The sequence below is a fragment of the Zea mays genome, chromosome 1 (genome assembly GCF_902167145.1).
Source record: "Zea mays cultivar B73 chromosome 1, Zm-B73-REFERENCE-NAM-5.0, whole genome shotgun sequence".
Taxonomy (NCBI): Eukaryota; Viridiplantae; Streptophyta; class Magnoliopsida; order Poales; family Poaceae; genus Zea; species Zea mays.
Window position 1 is genome coordinate 97616296 of NC_050096.1, and position 17621 is coordinate 97633916.

At 48.7% G+C, this 17621-nt stretch overlaps 1 protein-coding gene across 1 annotated transcript; it reads left to right on the plus strand.

Annotated features, from left to right (window-relative positions):
- The first annotated feature begins 14446 nt into the window (after positions 1–14446).
- Positions 14447–17232, plus strand: LOC103637680 (peroxidase 57). The gene is made up of 4 exons (XM_008660286.3): positions 14447–15059; positions 15220–15399; positions 15593–15755; positions 16515–17232. Exons 1-4 carry the CDS (start codon positions 14727–14729, stop codon positions 16922–16924), a joined length of 1086 nt encoding a protein of 361 aa, XP_008658508.1. The 5' UTR covers positions 14447–14726; the 3' UTR covers positions 16925–17232.
- Positions 17233–17621: the final 389 nt, after the last annotated feature.

Here is a 17621-nt window from a genome sequence, read left to right on the forward strand (position 1 = left end):
ATTGGGAACTCCTGGAATATAGAACACCTCAGGAAGTTTTATCCCTAGCTGTATTTCAAAAGCTATCGGGACGACAATGTACTCTGTAAAATGGGAAATATGTCATCAATAAAAAAGGCTTCAAGAATACTCAGTTTGTTCATGATCGACCTGCATTCTTATTTAACTCGGGGTGACCACTATGCCCTGCTAACGGAGCAATCGGCTTAAGTCGGCAACGACTTAAGACGGTGCAACATGCTCGCGCTTACTTAACTCGGGGTGACCACTATGCCCTTCTAACGGAGCAATCGGCTTAAGTCGGCAACGACTTAAGACGGTGCAACATGCTCGCGCTTACTTAACTCGGGGTGACCACTATGCCCTGCAAACGGAGCAATCGGCTTAAGTCGGCAACGACTTAAGACGGTGCAACATGCTCGCGCTTACTTAACTCGGGGTGACCACTATGCCCTGCTAACGGAGCAATCGGCTTAAGTCGGCAACGACTTAAGACGGTGCAACATGCTCGCGCTTACTTAACTCGGGGTGACCACTATGCCCTTCTAACGGAGCAATCGGTTTAAGTTGGCAACGACTTAAGACGGTGCAACATGCTCGCGCTTACTTAACTCAGGGTGACCACTATGCCCTGCAAACGGAGCAATCGGCTTAAGTCGGCGATGACTTAAGACGGTGCAACATGCTCGCGCTTACTTAACTTGGGACTACTACTATGCCCTATTAACAAAAGCAATCGATTTAAGTCAGCAACGACTTAAGGCGATTTCACATGCTTACGATTACTCATATAGGGGTGACCTCTATATCCCGTAAATAAGTTTCAAAATCATCACACAACATTTTACTCCTGCAAATTTACGTACTGCTGAATTCTAAAACAATAGGTGAGTAACAGTAGCATTCAAATGCCGAACTGGTGTCCTCTAACAAATATCCGATCATGATAACCGCGCGCTCAAAGCACGCAATATTTCTCTATTTTGCAACATCTTTCTCAGGAGCAACCGACGAAGAAGGGCGACTTGAGGAATCAGGAGCAGCGTTCACATCAACCCTTATATCGTCGGGAACAACCACGCCGGGTCTCCTCATCAAGATCCGCCCCGCGCGAATGGCTTTATCCATGGCTCTGTCGCGCTGGGCCCTCAGAGTAATGGAAGTTTCTTCAGCAACTTTGACAGCCAACTGAGCGGTCTCTAGCTCCTGGGCGATGGACTTCTTGGAAGCGCGCAGTTCTTTGATAGCAGCATCCTTAGCCGATATCAACTGCTTGAGACGGATCACGTCATCCGTGGATTCCTGCAGCTTACAGCGATAATTGTCTAACTCCTCCATGGTGAAGCGATGACTCCTCTCCAGGATGGTCAACGAGTTGCTAGAATCACGATATAGTCTGTCAAGATTGTCGCGAGAAGCAACAAGGGCACGTTTTTCTTCCTGCAAACAAGAATCAGCTCCTTCAAACATCAAGCAAGCAATAAGAACACAGCAATACAAGGCACAGTTTCATAAGTCACCTTTTCAGAATCAAGTTGAGCGCGAAGAGTAGAGTTCAGCGTGTTAGCGTCACTCAGAGCAGCAGAGACCTGGGCCAGCTCAGTCTGGCTTTGAGAATACTTTTCCTCAAAATCAGAACACCGCCGGACCAGTTCAGCCTGACCTTGAGAATGTTTTTCTTCAAGAACAGAAATCTGCCGAGCCATATCTGGTGAGAAACAATCAAGCAAAAAGGGTCAAAGTGTGAAGCAGTTCAATAAGGCAGACGAAGGGAAGCAAAAGAGCACTAACCAGCATTCGTCGCCTCCAAGTCAGAGACACGCTGTTGAAGCAACACCGGATTCCAACGTGCTAGAGACGAAGCTCCTTCTGGAACAGAAGCACCTTGCAACCTCAGCTGACTAGCCATCCCATCCACCAATGCCTGATATTGAGAACAGAGGAGTGTAATGACAGCAGTTCATACGGTGTAAAAGTCAGGCTAGAATATATCACAGTACCTAGAGGTTGGAGAAGAATGAAGGGACTCCCAAATCGTGAGAGATCAATTGATGGCTTGGCATAGGATCACCACCCGAAGCAGCTCGCAATGAACCAGCAGGAACCAATTCAATGTCATCAACAGAGCCCAGAACTTGGTCGGCAAGAACGCTAGCCTCTAAAGCGACTCCCTGACCCTAAAGCTTGGGCTACCACCATGCAACCAGAGTGTGGAGGAGATCCTGCGTGAACATCCATGGAAGTACAAGAGGGAGACCCCGCTCGGACAACCTCGGGGACTGGGCCATAGTTTGCGCTACCCACTTGAGTCGGATCATCTCCGCCAATACCCTCGGGGGCTGGGCCGTGGCTTGCGCTTCCCACCCGAGCCGAATCATCCCCGGCAACACCCTCGGGGGCTGGGTAAGTGTCAACACCATCCTTGAGGACCAAGTTCTCTGTAGTAGCCGCCTCTAAGGCTGAAGGTCTCTCAGTTACTTCCATGGGAACAAGACGATCCAAGTCAGTTTCCTGACCCTCAAGACCGCGCTCCAAGGTCGATGAGGCGCGGGACGCTGCCCGGGATGACCCCAACCCGGCGTCGAGCACATCAGCACAAACATCCGTCGCACCACCATCCGCTGGCTCTGATAACAGATCCTATGGAACCATATCTTCAAGAGTCTGATCAAAGTTCGCCAGGGACAACTCTTGTAGACCAATGAGGGCAGACAGGGCAGGAGAAGGAACTCCACTACTTTCCCCACTGACAACATATTGCCGACTGTTCTTCCGAGTCAAAGGGACCTCATCTTCTTCCTCCACGTCATTTTCATCAGCAACACAGACAACACCCCCATTGGGGTCAGCGGTAGATGGAGCACACCCATTGGGATCAGCGACAGATGGATCACACCCATTGGGGTCAGCGGCAGATGGAGCACACCCATTGGGATCAGTGACAGATGGATCACACCCATTGGGGTCAGCGTCAGTAAATTCAGGCACAGGCACTTCCTCAGCAGCAGGAACCGAAGGACCAACATCCCGATCCAAACTAGATACTCGCCGAAGACGTCTCTTTTTCTTTTTCTGCTCATCAGCAGGAGAATCAAGTTGATTGGCTCGGCAAGGGCGTTTCGGGCGAACACTGACAGGTCTCTGAATATCCAAGGTTGTACCAGCTTCCGGGGGAGGCACCACCACCAATGTCCCAGCAGGAGCAGCATCAGAAGAGTCCTCGGCCAGCATATCAAGCATAGCACTTATCTCTGCATCACTAGGATCCAAAGGCACCTCAAAGTGGACCTGCCGTTCATCGTCAGGAATTTCTCCGAGCGAAGCAACCAAAGCACTAACCTCTTCGACAGAGGGTCGCACTCTAAGGCCCAAACCGCCATCAGCAACAGGTGGATTCGACACAAAATGAGTGAAGGCCTTGGAAGGAGGCAGGTTCCAGGCCGAGTATGCCACAGGGGCGCCAACATTTGATACCTTGCCTCTAAGAATCATTTCAAGCCGGTTCACTAAGTCTACAGCAGGAATTCTTCTGTTGGTGACCCGAGTTGAGTCAGCTAGACCTCGGTACAGATAGGCCAGGCACGCCCTGTCCTTCAACGGCTGGATGTTCTTGAAGACAAAATCAGCAACCACAGCCTCTGCAGTCAGACCCCTCTCCTTCAGCAGTCCAACTTCAGCCAGCAAAGCCCCTGCCTCAGCCACCTCCTGATCCGTAGGGGACTCGGCCCAACTCGGAGTACGAACATCCGGCTGTCTCCCTGACCGTGGGGGGAGAGAATTTCCGTGGTTCTCAATAATAAACCACTCCAAGCGCCATCCCTTGATACTATCCTTGAGCGAGATTTCAAGATAGTCAGTCTTCCTCCCACGGCGCATCTCCAAACTCGCACCCCCCACCAGCTGATGCTGCCCCCCCGGCCATCCCAAGGCGACAGTGATACATGTACTTCCACAGTCCAAAATGTGGCAGGACGCCAAGAAAAGCTTCGCATAAATGAACGTAAATGGAAATTTGCAGAATGGAATTGGGATTCAGATGGGTCAAATTAAGACGATAGAAATCAAGGAGACCGCGGAAAAAGGGAGAAATAGGAAGAGCGAGACCGCGGAGAAGAAAAGGAACATAAATCACGGATTCGTGGGTATCCTCTGTTGGAACAGTGACCCCGTGGCAAATCCGCCAAGAATAGAGCTCCTTCGGAGGAAGGACCCCGATGGACACGAGGTGGAGAAGATCAGGCTCAGAAACAACAGACATATGGTTACCTGCGAAAGGCAACTGGCTGTTGGGGTCGATAGGGGGAATCACCGCAGCGGATGAACTCGAGGCCTTTCGCTTGGGCGCCATTTCAACTCCAACGGTGAACAGAGCGGGAGCCAAATTGCAAAAGGACAGAGAAGATCTGGAGGCAGGAAAGCAAGAACTAGGGCACAGAAAGCAGAGGCGGCTGAAAGCGCAGTACATATGGGATATTCCCGGGTCAGATACCGTTTCCAAAAAAAGCCCAGTCATCACCCGACGGTTACTTCTAAAACACCGGCGTGTCATGTCATCACCCGGCGGTTACTTCTAAAACACCGGCGTGCCATGTCATCACCCCGTGGCTACTTCTAAGGCACCGGTGTCCCACATCATCACTCGACTATTACCTTCAAAGTGGCCGAAGCAGCCCATCTTAACTCGGCTGTTATTTCTAAAAATGCCGACGTTACCATCATTCACTCGGTAGTTATCTCTAAAACGCCGACGTCGTCTTCAGTCACTCGGCAGTTATCTCTAAAACGCCGACGTCGTCTTCAGTCACTCGGCAGTTACCTCTAAAATGCCGACGTTGTCTTCAGTCACTCGGCAGTTATCTCTAAAACGCCGACGTCGTCTTTAGTCACTCGGCAGTTATCTCTAAAACGCCGACGTCGTCATAAGTCACTCGGCTGTTACCTCTAAGAGCGCCGACGTGGTCATCAGTCATTCCAATGCTGATGTGGCTTCGTCATCATTCGGACACTATCTCAGAAGCGTAAATGTTGACAATAATGACTCGGCCATCACCCCTAAAAGTGACGATATGACGCCCGAGTTACTCCGCCAGAGGAATCAATTTCACAGATAAGGCAAACGGAGGAACGATTCGAGAACTCCAAGTTACGACACAAGCACAACAGATAGAGAACATCACGGACAATAAATATCGCGACAGAAATCAACTGACTATGAAGCAAAATAATCAACACAGGAGGAGATGAAATCATTCTTCATTAAGGGAAGTTACAGTACTTACAAATCAACTCGTTATGAGTTGATACTTCCCTACTACTACTGCTACTACTACACTACACTATACTACTCTACACTACTAACTACTACTACATTATTTCATTATACTACTTCTAACCTATACTAACATATAAAGACCAGTGGCATCTAGCCACTGGCCTTGTTGCTGCCCTTGCTGTTGCCGCCGCCGTTGCTGCCCCTGCTGCTGCCGCCGTTGCCGCCCCTGCTGCCGCCATCACCGCCGTCGTCGCCGTCGTCACCGTCGCCTCCGTCGTCGTCGTCGTCGTCTCCGCCATCGCCGCCACCACCCTCCTCGGACGAGTCCGAAGAGTCCTCCTCGTCCGAGGAGTACTCCGACTCATCCGAGCCCTCGAGCCTGGAGCGCTCGACGGCCTGGATGTAAGTCCAGACCTCCGCGGCAATCCCCTAGGAGTCGTCTGAATCGTAAGACGACGCCGGGGGAGAGACGGGAGCTGGAGACCCCTCGAACTCGGAGGAGAACTCCTCCTCCGAGTATTCCGAGTCGCCGAAGTCCTCCGACGGAGGAGTCGGCTCGCGCTTGCGTTTGTTACTCTTGCCCATGGTGGAAATGAAGGGAAAAGAAGAAAGCAAGCAGCAGAGAATAGCAAGAGATGTGAAAAAACCGGAGAGGCAAAGGCACTATTTATAGAAGAAGAAGGCAACCGCTCACCTCCTACCATGGTCACCGAACAGTCACAAAATATTCAATATACGCTTCAACCCGTCTGAAGATACGTCAGGCGGCTGACGCCGTTTCACGCAACACAACACCCATTGGGACTCCAGTCAACTGCGCGGGCGATATGATTACACCCGTCGTCACATCACATTACTACTCAGAAGCAGCCAGCTAAAACACTCAGCGTACCAAGCCGTCCCTTGCCCACACCCATTGGGGTGGACGCCCAGGAATTATCAGTATATTTTTCAAAACGGTCACATCCGTGCAAGGCATGCAATGAATACCTCAAGACAAAAATGAGATATCAGTAAGGATCAAAGGAAAGCCAAATATAGCCGGTGAAGTACAAAATCTGACCGACAGAAGCGACGTGAAGACTAGCCAGGGGACGTCCATCAAACGTCCAATCAGTCGCAGATCAAATAAATGGCACCACCTAGCAAGATATGGGCGGATCACGAACTCGGCCTCAAAGACAAAATACATGCTGACCTCTAAAGCATAATATCGATGACATAATGCTGACCTCTAAGGCATTCGGAAAAAGAAATGATGACTCTCAGCAAAAGGACACGAAATGAAGACCTTCGAGTGGATTATTTTCAAAAATTCACTCGAAGCTCGGGGGCTACACCCATTGGGTGCACCTCCGGTGCACCCCAGGAATCACCGTTTCAATTCAAGATAATGCTAACCTCTAAAGCATATGGCAAGATTAAAGGCAAGGCTGACCTCCAACAAAGTGCAAGTGGAAAATAAAAATGATTTCTGATGAAGACCTTCGAGTGGATTATTTTCAAAAATCCACTCGAAGCTCAGGGGCTACACCCATTGGGTGCACCTCCGGTGCAACCAATGAAGCTCAAGGTCCAACAATATGAAATGCTAATCTCTAAGGCACGAGTGTGAGACAGAGCACCAGCTTTCGAGTGATCAAAGCAGAAGGAGACAGTAAGAAATCATGTTTTCCAAACTGCCTGGAAAGCATTTCTTGTCACAAACAAAGACCGCAAGCTTGACCTAGGATCTTTGGGCCGATTATCTTAAAATCAACCCAAAGATCAGGGGCTTGTGGGGGACAGATATCCCCTGGGTCCACTGAAAGGATAAAAGACCTCACGAAAGGTCCAAGGGCCCAATAAATCGTAAGGTCATCCCTTCATGGGCCTAGGGAAGAACGACCAGTGAAGCAGATCGACATAAGGCCGGATCGGTGCGAGCCCGGATGGCCCAACAACATTGAGCAAGCAACCACAACAGAGACCCGACTTTCCCGCGCTGGAGCCCCGTACAATGGAACCAGGCGAGGATAATTCGGCAGAACTATAGGAGGATAGACTCAATCATTTCAATATCTCTTAGGTGCGCGTTGTTATCACATCCGCATGTATTGCCTCACGGTCGAAGATATAAGGCCTAGGGGGCACCCCTTCAGAACGATCGATCTCACTACTCACCCATCCACCCCAACTCTCTATTCTCTAGTGTTAGAAAGCTCCCTTGTAATCCACCACGTAAAACATTCTCACTAGGACGTAGGGTGTTACGCATCTCCAAGCGGCCCGAACCTGTAAACACTGTCCATGTTCCTCGTGCATCCGGCACGAACCATTTAGCTACAGTCGGCGACACCGTCCTACTCCTAAAAACACCTTGAGGGGCAACCCCGGGTGTGCGGTTGGACCCAAAACACCGACAGTCGACAAAGGGATGTCAGCCGCCGTTTGAAGCTGACGGTCGTTACCTTTGCCCAGAGCCGAGTTCTGGCACTCGGCAAAAAAGCTTCTTTGCCGAGTGCCCCCCGTTCGACACTCAGCAGAGCAAGCTGTGTCGAGTGCCACCCTTGGGCGCTCGGCAAAATATATTTTTATTTTTTTTATTTTTCCAACCAAACTTTTTGTGGTATGTTCCTACACTATGTAGACCTACATGTACCATTTTGGGACAATTATAAAAGTGTTTTCTATAACTATTAGATTTAGTTCGTTTATTTGAATTTCTTTGGAAAATTCATATTTGAACTGCAAGTCACTCGAAACTTGGAAAATTGTGCATGCAAAAATGATATCCATGCTATTTAGCACAAGTTACGACCGATTTCAGGAGCGGACTGGAAACTTCGAGAAACATGCTTACTAAACATGGCCGTGAACTTGCCATCCAGTTATTTAAAAATTGTATAAAACACAAACAAAGTCAGAAAATCATGAAACTTGTCCACATGTCGATATCATATGTAGAGGCTATGATAAAAATTTGAGAATGTTTCGAGAAAGTTGTGACATACTATGTGTAGAAATCTAGCCGGTCTACATTGAAACTCTATGATTTCATGTGTAGATCGGTGTGGTTTCTACCCATAGTGTCTCACAACTTTCTCGAAACATTCTCAAATTTTTATCATAGCCTCTACATAAGATATCATGACATGTGGACAAGTTTCATGATTTTATGACTTTGTTTGTGTTTTATACAATTTTTAAACAACTGGATGGCAAATTCACGGCCATGTTTAGTGAGCATGTTGCTTGAAGTTTCCGGTCGGCTCCTGAAATCAGTCGTAATGCTAAATAGCATGGATATCATTTTTGCATGCACGGTTTTCCAAGTTTCGAGTGCCTTGCAGTTCAAATCTGAATTTTCCGAAGAAATTCAAATAAATGAACTAAATCCAGTAGTTATAGAAAACACTTTTATAATTGTTCCAAAATGGTACATGTAGGTCTACATAGTGTATCAACATACCACAAAAAGTTTGGTCAAGAAAATAAAAATATACTTTGCCGAGTGTCCAAGAGTGACACTCGGCAAAGAATGCTTTGCCGAGTGTCAGCCGTGGGGCACTCGGCGGAGTTTTTTTTAGAAAAACTCTAAGTCCAGTCTTTGCCTAGTGCTTATCAGTGGGCACTCGGCAAAGACGTCTTTGCCGAGTGCCGGATCCAGGGCACTTGGCAAAGCATATTTTTAAATTTTAAAAAAATCTTTGTCGAGTGCCAGATCGCGGGCACTCGGTAAAGACGATAACCTTAGTAACCGGCGCACGCTCGTGCCATTTCATTTCTTACGCCTGCTCTGCCTCCCTGCACCGCCGCCACGCCCGCCTCGGCCCCGCTCGCCCCACCCCGCCTCCCGTGCTAGCACCACCGCGCCCGCCCCCGCTCAATGTGCTTGCCCCACCCCGCCTCTCGTGCTCGCACCGCCGCTCGCCCCGCTTGCCCCGCCACGCCGCCCACTCAAGGTCGCCCACACGCCGTTGTCGATCGGTCCCCCGCTTTGGCTACCACACCGCCACCGACAAAGGTAAAGACTCTAAGTGTCGATTTATTAATCATTTCAGTTTTGATTACAATGTAGTTATGATTGTGTAAGTGTCGATTCATAAGCCATACTATTCGTAGTTATGATTGGCTAAGTGTCAAAGCATTGATGTCTACGTGTGTATCAACCATTGTGCTGCTACTTTTGTTTGTAGGTTTTTGGAAACCTCCCCATGTGGGGAGGTGCTGCCAAATTTTTTTGTTGATAGACTTGTGTTAATCTTTAGAGTATACTCGATTATATATGTTAGAGGATGGAGGACCGTGAGTGGATGTACACGGGCCGTGTAGGAAGGAATGGTGTTACCCCTGAATGGATTAGAAAGACCGATGATTTCGTGCAACGGGCATATGGCGAAGCTGATAAAGGAGCGAGTCTAGTCCCATGCTCGTGCAGCAAATGTGCCAACCAGAAAAGAAAATCAAAGAAGTCCATGGTAGAATATATTTGGAAGAATGGATTTACGTCGGGCTATACTCGATGGATCTTTCATGGTGAAGTGCATCGTACGAGAGAGGAGGTGCTGAGACAACGCGTCGAGCATTATGATGCCGATGCGGGGGTAGCGGATATGTTGAACGACTATCACGAGGCACAATACGCTGGAGGATGTACGGATGACGAGCTAGAGCTGACTGCATAGGCGTTCTACGACATGTTTGACGTGGCACAGAAGCCCCTTCACGGTCAGACAAATGCTTCTCAACTGGATGCCATTGGGCGTGTAATGGCGTTCAAGTCGCAGTACAGCATGAGTCGAGACACATTTGATGCCTTGTTGACGTTTATTGGGAGCCTACTTTCGGAGGTTCACGTTCTGCCAAAGAGCATGTATGAAGCACATAAACTCCTTCGTGCACTCAAGATGACGTATGAGCAGATACATGCTTGTTCGAAGGGCTGCATGCTATTTAGGAAAGAATACGCGGAGGTAAAGTACTGTCCCAAGTGTAAATCGTCTAGGTTTATGGAGGTAGACTCTGGTGATGGACAGAAGAGACAGCTCAACATTCCCTTGACAATCCTATGACACCTTCTGTTCATACATAGGATCCAGCGTTTGTACATGACCGAGGAATCCGCAAAACAGATGATATGGCACAAAAATGGAAAACGATACAATCCTAACAAGATGGTGCACGCATCCGATGGTGAAGCATGAAAACACTTTGATGCCATTCACCGTGAGAAAGCCGAAGAGGCTCATAATGTACATGTTGCGCTGACCACAGATGGGTTCAATCCCTATGGAATGAGCGCTGCCTCGTACACATGTTGGCTCGTGTTTGTTATCCCAATCAATCTCCCTCCGGTGTGTGCTTTCAAATGCAGAATATATTCGTGTCGTTGATAATTCCTGGACACCCAGGGAATAAAATGGGCGTGTACATGGAGCCTTTGATCGATGAATTGGTACATGCTTGGGAGGAAGGGGTATGGACGTATGACCGAGCTACAAAGACAAACTTCAAAATGCATGTTTGGTGCCAGTACTCCATGCATGAATTACCTGCGTATGAGGTGCAAAATGAGAATGACTTAGTAATCCTTGAAGGCAATGACATTAATGACGAACTTGCGTCTTCAGATGGTGTTGACTATGAAATGGTTGATAGTGATGATGAGAATTATGATTCGACTAACCCTGACACATATGAAGATTATTTATAATCGATGTAATGCTATAGGTTTTTTATTTCGCATATGTTTTTAAATACATCTTTTTATATGTGCTTATTTGTTTACACTTAATTGCAGGTTGTTGGACAAATATGGTGGGCGGTTGGCTGAGGAGGAGGAGGGGGAGGAGGAGCAGGACGGCGGGCAAGGCACATCAGGCGGCGCAGCAGGACGACCTTGTCTAGCAGGAGGTGACGCAGCAGGACGACAATGACCAGCAGTAGGATGATGACGATGCTCAGCAGGACGCCTCAGGTTCAAGGAGCATCTACCTACGAGATCCCGCGAGTCTCCCTCAGCGTCCCATACTTCGGGACAGGCGTCCGCTGATTCGGCCGGATGGGGAGAGGCATGTAACTTTATGTTCTTCATTCTTGTTCATATTATGTGTTCAAAATCATAATATAAACTAATACTTTTTATTTATCACTTGAATAGATCTTGGATGGTTGTGGAGAATGCTAGGGGTCATCGTCGCAACCCCAATGGCATCCTTGGCCTCCTGTGCAGGGAACACTTCCCTGGACTGGTTGAGTACGCTGGAGTGACGGGCCCAGCCTACACCTTCGACCACTACGCCGTCGCCCTCGATGAAGTAGACCGGGACGACCAGGAATTCAATAACAAGGCAAAGCGGGTGAAGCAAGAGCTGTGGGTAAGTCTTACTATAATGTAAAATATGTCGCATTCGTTGCACATTCTTGAAATAATGTATGGATACATAGTTTTTATATGCAGGATTTCTTCAGATGCGAGGCTGGATACAAGGCTAGGGTGGATGTGGTGGCCACCACGAGCTGTAAGAAGCTCGTCGTGGACATGCACTATGAGGCACGAATCCATGCCATCGTCAGCTACCACGGCTCCGTCCTTGGGGAGAAGGTGACCAAGCAGCAAGCCTGAACCATGTCGTTGACCAGGGACCAGTACCTGTAGGTAAAGTTATGCATGTTTGGTACCAGTACTCCATGCATGAATTTAATTTTATCTTCTGATATGCAGTGTACGTGTTTACTTTGTAGATGATTACATATTGGTGCGTCGCAGATCCTCTGTGCTGGGAGAAGATGGTGGATAGGTGGTGCTCGCCTGAGTGGGACGAGGCGCACAACGCTAGCCGGGAACGGCGTCTAATGATGCAAGGTCCCTCTTTTTTAGATATGCTAGCCGGGAACGCTAGCCGCAGCCTAGGCCAATATGCAGAAGCATGGGTACGCCCTCTTTTTTATTTAGATATATAGCACTGGATTAGATATTATTTTCAACTATCTTGTTGGTTTTCTTGCAGTCGGTGTCACATGGTGGCCAGCCTTGCTCCATCTTCTCGGCCTATGCTATGGCCCATAAGGGCAAGGCGACGTCCGATGTCACCTACAACCCAGATGACGGGCCCGAGGCATACAACAACCCCGCCGTCTACAGCCACCTTCATGACTACACCGCCATGGCGCAGGAAGTCCATGGCCCAGAATACGATCCGAGGACCGAGAAGATCGACCCCAATGTCCTCATGAGGGTCGGAGGAGGCAAGAGACATGAGCGGTACTAGATTGCCGACGGGGCAATCGACTCGTCGTCCACTCCCACTCTGTCTCAGGTGCGAGCAAGGAGCACGGGCTCAAGTCCAGCCATACGACCTCGGCATGACAACTCACAGCATCGCATACAACAACTCAAGGTTAGTTCTTCTGTAACTCGTCATTTCTTGAATTATATACCTTCTCTTTGAGATACTATAACATTGGCTTAGAATATTACAGACCCAGCTAGAAGAAGAGAGGAGGGGACAACAAGAGATGGAGGCGAGGATGATGGTGGAGCGGGAGGCGAAGCGGAAGGCCTGCCTGGTAGATCAACAGAGGATGGCGGAGATGTTCCAATACATGCAGAGCCTTGGCGCCGCACAGGGTTTCGCTCTGCCACCTCCATTGTTCCCTATAGTTGACCCTGCTTTCTTCCATACTCCTGTGAGTATCAAAATTGTAGTTAGATGGTGGTAATGCATCTGGTATAACACATGCAATCTCTTCTCTGTGCAGGGCCAATCTAGGGCGGCATCCAACAACCCTCATGGATCATCTGGCCCATCGCCGCACCAGTCCAGCCGCCCACCTCGTTGAGAGTTATGTTCTTAGTGTTAAGACTTCAGAACTTGTGTTGAATAGTTATGTTTGTGTTGGATACTTATGTTAGTTATGTTCTTAGTGTTGAGACTTTAGAGCTTGAGACTTATGTTCTTGATACTTATGTTTGTGTTGAGAACTTGGATATTTATGTTTGTGTTGGATATTTATGTCTGTGATGTATATATGTGATATATGTGATGTATATGTGGTATCTTTTGTTTGTTTGGGTGGAATAGAAAAAACAAATAAAAATGTGTATACTGGTCACTTTGCTGTGTCACACTCGGCAAAGAGGTGCTTTGCCGAGTGTCAGGGCCATAGCACTCGGCAGAGAAGCAATACCTGGGCACCTTCTTTGCCGAGTGTTGTGGCCCTGACACTCGGCAAAGAGGCACGCTTTGCCGAGTGCCACACAGAGCACTCTACAAAGAACCTGACAAAGGGACCCACTGGTGGATCCTTTCTCGAGTGTAGGTTGGTAGACACTCGGCAAAGAGGTAACTTCTTTGCCGAGTGTATTAGGAGACACTCGGCAAAGATAACTTTTTTGCTGAGTGTCACCTAGAACACTCGGCAAAGCCGCCGTCTCCGTCAGCTGGCGCTGTGACGACCGCTTTTCTTTGTCGAGTACCGACTGGCACTAGGCAAAGTCTTTGTCGAGTGCCCGATAAAAAGTACTCGACAAAGAAGCCTTTGCCGATGTACTGTTCGCCGAGCCCTCTTTGCCGAGTGCGACACTCGGCAAAGACTTTGCCGAGTGTTTTTCAGGGTTTGCCGAGTGCTTCAGGCGCTCGGCAAAGAGCCCGTTTCCGGTAGTGCTTCTCCTCTATCATCCACCTATTATTCTTATGAAGTTTTATGGATGTAGACCCTGAGTCCACTATGATACTGTGGGTTAAGGTAGATACATGTGTATACAACAGGTGGTAATGGGCTCTAGCTTTTACACTATACACTCTAAAGATCAAATCGGATTAGTGTCGAGCCCTATTCCTATTTATTTTTAAATTAAAATTATTTAAAGGCATTAACTTTTTGTGAAGGAACATTGAATTGTGATCCATTACCGTCCCTATACATTTGCATCAAATAAGGCCTTTAATTTTATGTGTCTCACAGGACTTAATTTGCTCAGCAAGGATTGATCGATTAGTAGCCTTAATTGAGAGCCAAAGTCCTTGTATTTATGGCAATGCATATGTATAGATATTCTAAAATGAGTGGGCAGGCACGGTACCAGCGTGGTGAGCTGGTGTACCTTGTGAGCACCGGCATCCACCGGCCTTCAGGCACGTGTGGTGGCACGGCTACTCAAGCGCAAGCGCACAGAGCCCTACGCGCACTGCCAGCCAGCCGCACGGCTCTCCGCGCATCCCACTGACTGGTGATTGCGTGCTCTGCCCACTGGTCGGTCCGCGCGCGATCTCTAGGCCAGCATCTTTCTCTCTGTCAGGATGCTCTGTAGTCCACCGCCATTATATTCCGTGTGTGGCTTCATCTTCATCATCACAGAGACGTACGAGGCGGAGGAGATTGGAAATCGGAAGGGAAACAGGAGAGGGTACCTCGCCCACCACCACCAATCTCCCTGGTCGAACAGGCGAGAGCAGTGTGGCTGCTGCACATGCACTGTGCTGTGCTGTGCTGGTCATCAATCACCAAGTACTCCAGCAGCAGCGGCGGCGGCCGTATTATAGCCACCACCACCGACCGACCGATCGGTCGCCCGGAGATGCAGCCGGCCTGCTCCGCCGCGCTGCTCGCCGCCTTCCTCGTCGTGCTGGCTTGTTCAGCCGTGAGCTGCCGCGGTCAGCTGGCCGACAACTTCTACGCCGGCAAGTGCGGCAACTTCAGCGTGGAGGCCATCATCCACGACGCCGTCAAGGCGCGGCTCGCGTGGGACAAGAGGATGGTCGCCGGCCTCCTCCACCTGCAGTTCCACGACTGCTTCGTCGCTGTACGTACATGCATCTCGTACCATCCATCGATGGATCCATCAGCTTCCTTATTGGTTTATTCGTCGCTGTACGTACATGCATCTCGTACCATCCATCGATGGATCCATCAGCTTCCTTATTGGTTTATTGTTTGGTTGTTGAATAATATATATAATGAAGGGGTGCGACGCGTCGATCCTGCTGGACGGGCCCAACACGGAGAAGACGGCGGTGGAGAACAGTGGCATCTTCGGCTACGACTTCATCGACGACGTCAAGACGGCGCTCGAGAGGGCGTGCCCCGGCGTCGTCTCTTGCGCAGACATCATCATCGCCGCAACAAGGGACGCCGTTGGCATGGTGAGTGAGTGATGGGTGAGAGTGACGAGCCCCACTGTATGCTAATCAAGAGCGCTGCCAACAAGCAATATATATATATATATATATACCGTCTGAAAGTGCGTGATGATCTAGCTATTTGCATTATATTGTGAACAAATGATTATTAATTAGCGTAAAAATGTCGTCTGTGCGTGCAAAAATGCAAGTCCAGTGCGGAGGGCCGAGCTACCAAGTGCAACTGGGCAGGAGGGACGGCATGGTGTCGCAAGCGTCAATGGCGAGCATTCTTCCGGGCCCCGGCGTCGACATCCCCACCGCTATCAACCTATTCGCGCGGAAGGGCCTCAACAGCTTCGAGATGGTCAGCCTCATGGGTACGTCGCCGCCGGCCGCCTATGCTACGTATTACGTTGCAATTAATCTTTACTAATTCTTACAACTGATGCTGAAAGTTTTACCATGCATGACCCACGTGCATGCCCTCTCCTCGGACTGGTCTTTTGACCTAGCTAGAACACAGCTAAGCGTATTGATTCTATGTGCATATACCAAGCAGCTCAACGCATGGAATATCACGATACACCAGTGCTGGCAGATAAAATAAGCAGTTAGTATATCTAGATATGCGTTAATCTATTGGGCTAGTTTATTTGCTGGTCTAACGTTATACACGTACTACTATATATTATTTCTTGTGATCTTATAATCATATTTATTACGTTATTCCCCCCTTTCAATGTGCCCCCATCATGATCACCCAGCTTAGCACAGCTCCGCATCAAAACCGTTCGAAGTTTCTTTACATGTCAATGCTGAATAATTTCTTCTGATCGAGATCTCGGAATTAGAGCACATATATGATATATATAGGCAAGTGAGTTACTTTAGAGCAAGTGTCCAGCTAATCATATGCCCAACACACAAACTACTAGGCATCAATACAATACAATGCAACTTGATTGCATCGTTCGTGTACATCTCTCATGTATAACACTAGCTTTATTTAAAATTTCCTTTTCCAGCCAGTTTACCCATAAGTAACTACAGTGTATATACTGAATTTTTTAAGCGCGCGCCAGTAGTTTTTCCTTACAAATAATCCCCCCGGTCGTGTTAATTTCGTTTCCTCGCAGGCGCGCACACGGTGGGGGTGACACACTGCTCCGTGATCCACGACCGGCTGTTCAACTTCAACGGCACCGGCTTGCCGGACCCGGCCATGGACCCGGTGTACGTGTGGATCCTGTCGACGTTCGCGTGCCCCAAGGGCCAGGCCTTCGACAACATCGTCTACCTGGACGACCCCTCCAGCATCCTCCTCGTCGACAAGAGCTACTACTCGCAGATCATGAAGCGCCACGGCGTGCTGTCCGTGGACCAGGCCCTCGGCGACCACAGCGCCACCGCGTGGATGGTGAGGTTCCTCGCCACCACCGACTTCTTCCCCTCCATGTTCAGCTACGCGCTCAACAAGCTCGCCGCGCTCGACGTCCTCACCGGCACCGCCGGCGAGATCCGGAGTAACTGCCGGAGGACCAACTGACGGATATATGGATCGATGTGGCAATTAATTGATACACAAAACTAGGTTAATTATTACTACCAGCTGCTGCGGTAAACAGATCAGAAAGGGGGAAAAAGGAGAAGAGAGAGCTAGCAATGGATCGATGCCTGAGGGAGCATTGCTGCCAGTGATAGCACATGTGGTTTTACCATAGTTCATTTGAGTAAAGATTCAATTTACTGGATTAGTAGAAGGATGAAGGATCATTTTTTTTCGTGTCTGTACGCTGATTCTTTTGTACGTCGCCGGTATAAAAATAAAAGTTCCATGCATGTACACCACTACTAGATCTATAACATTATATATTAGGGTTTTATTTCAAAGGAGTAATGTTTAGTGCTTCTCGTTCTTCTCAGGGAAAGAGAATAAAGTAATAAGGGCATGTACAGTGGAGAGACACCAAAACGGTTCTCCAAGCACAGGAGACAACTAAGAGACTCTATTGTACAATGGAGTGTCTATAAACGTAGTCTATTAATAAATACAGAATTAAATGTATTTGTATAGCATCAGATCGATAGAACAGACGACAAATTCGTACAGTGGGAAGTGAGGCGTCTGTTGCTACTTGGTTTACGAGCCAGAGGCGTCTCTTCACGGAGAGACGACTCTAAGATTTTTTTGCAAATAACCCCCTTAAACACCTTAAGAGACTCCACATTAAACACCACTGTAC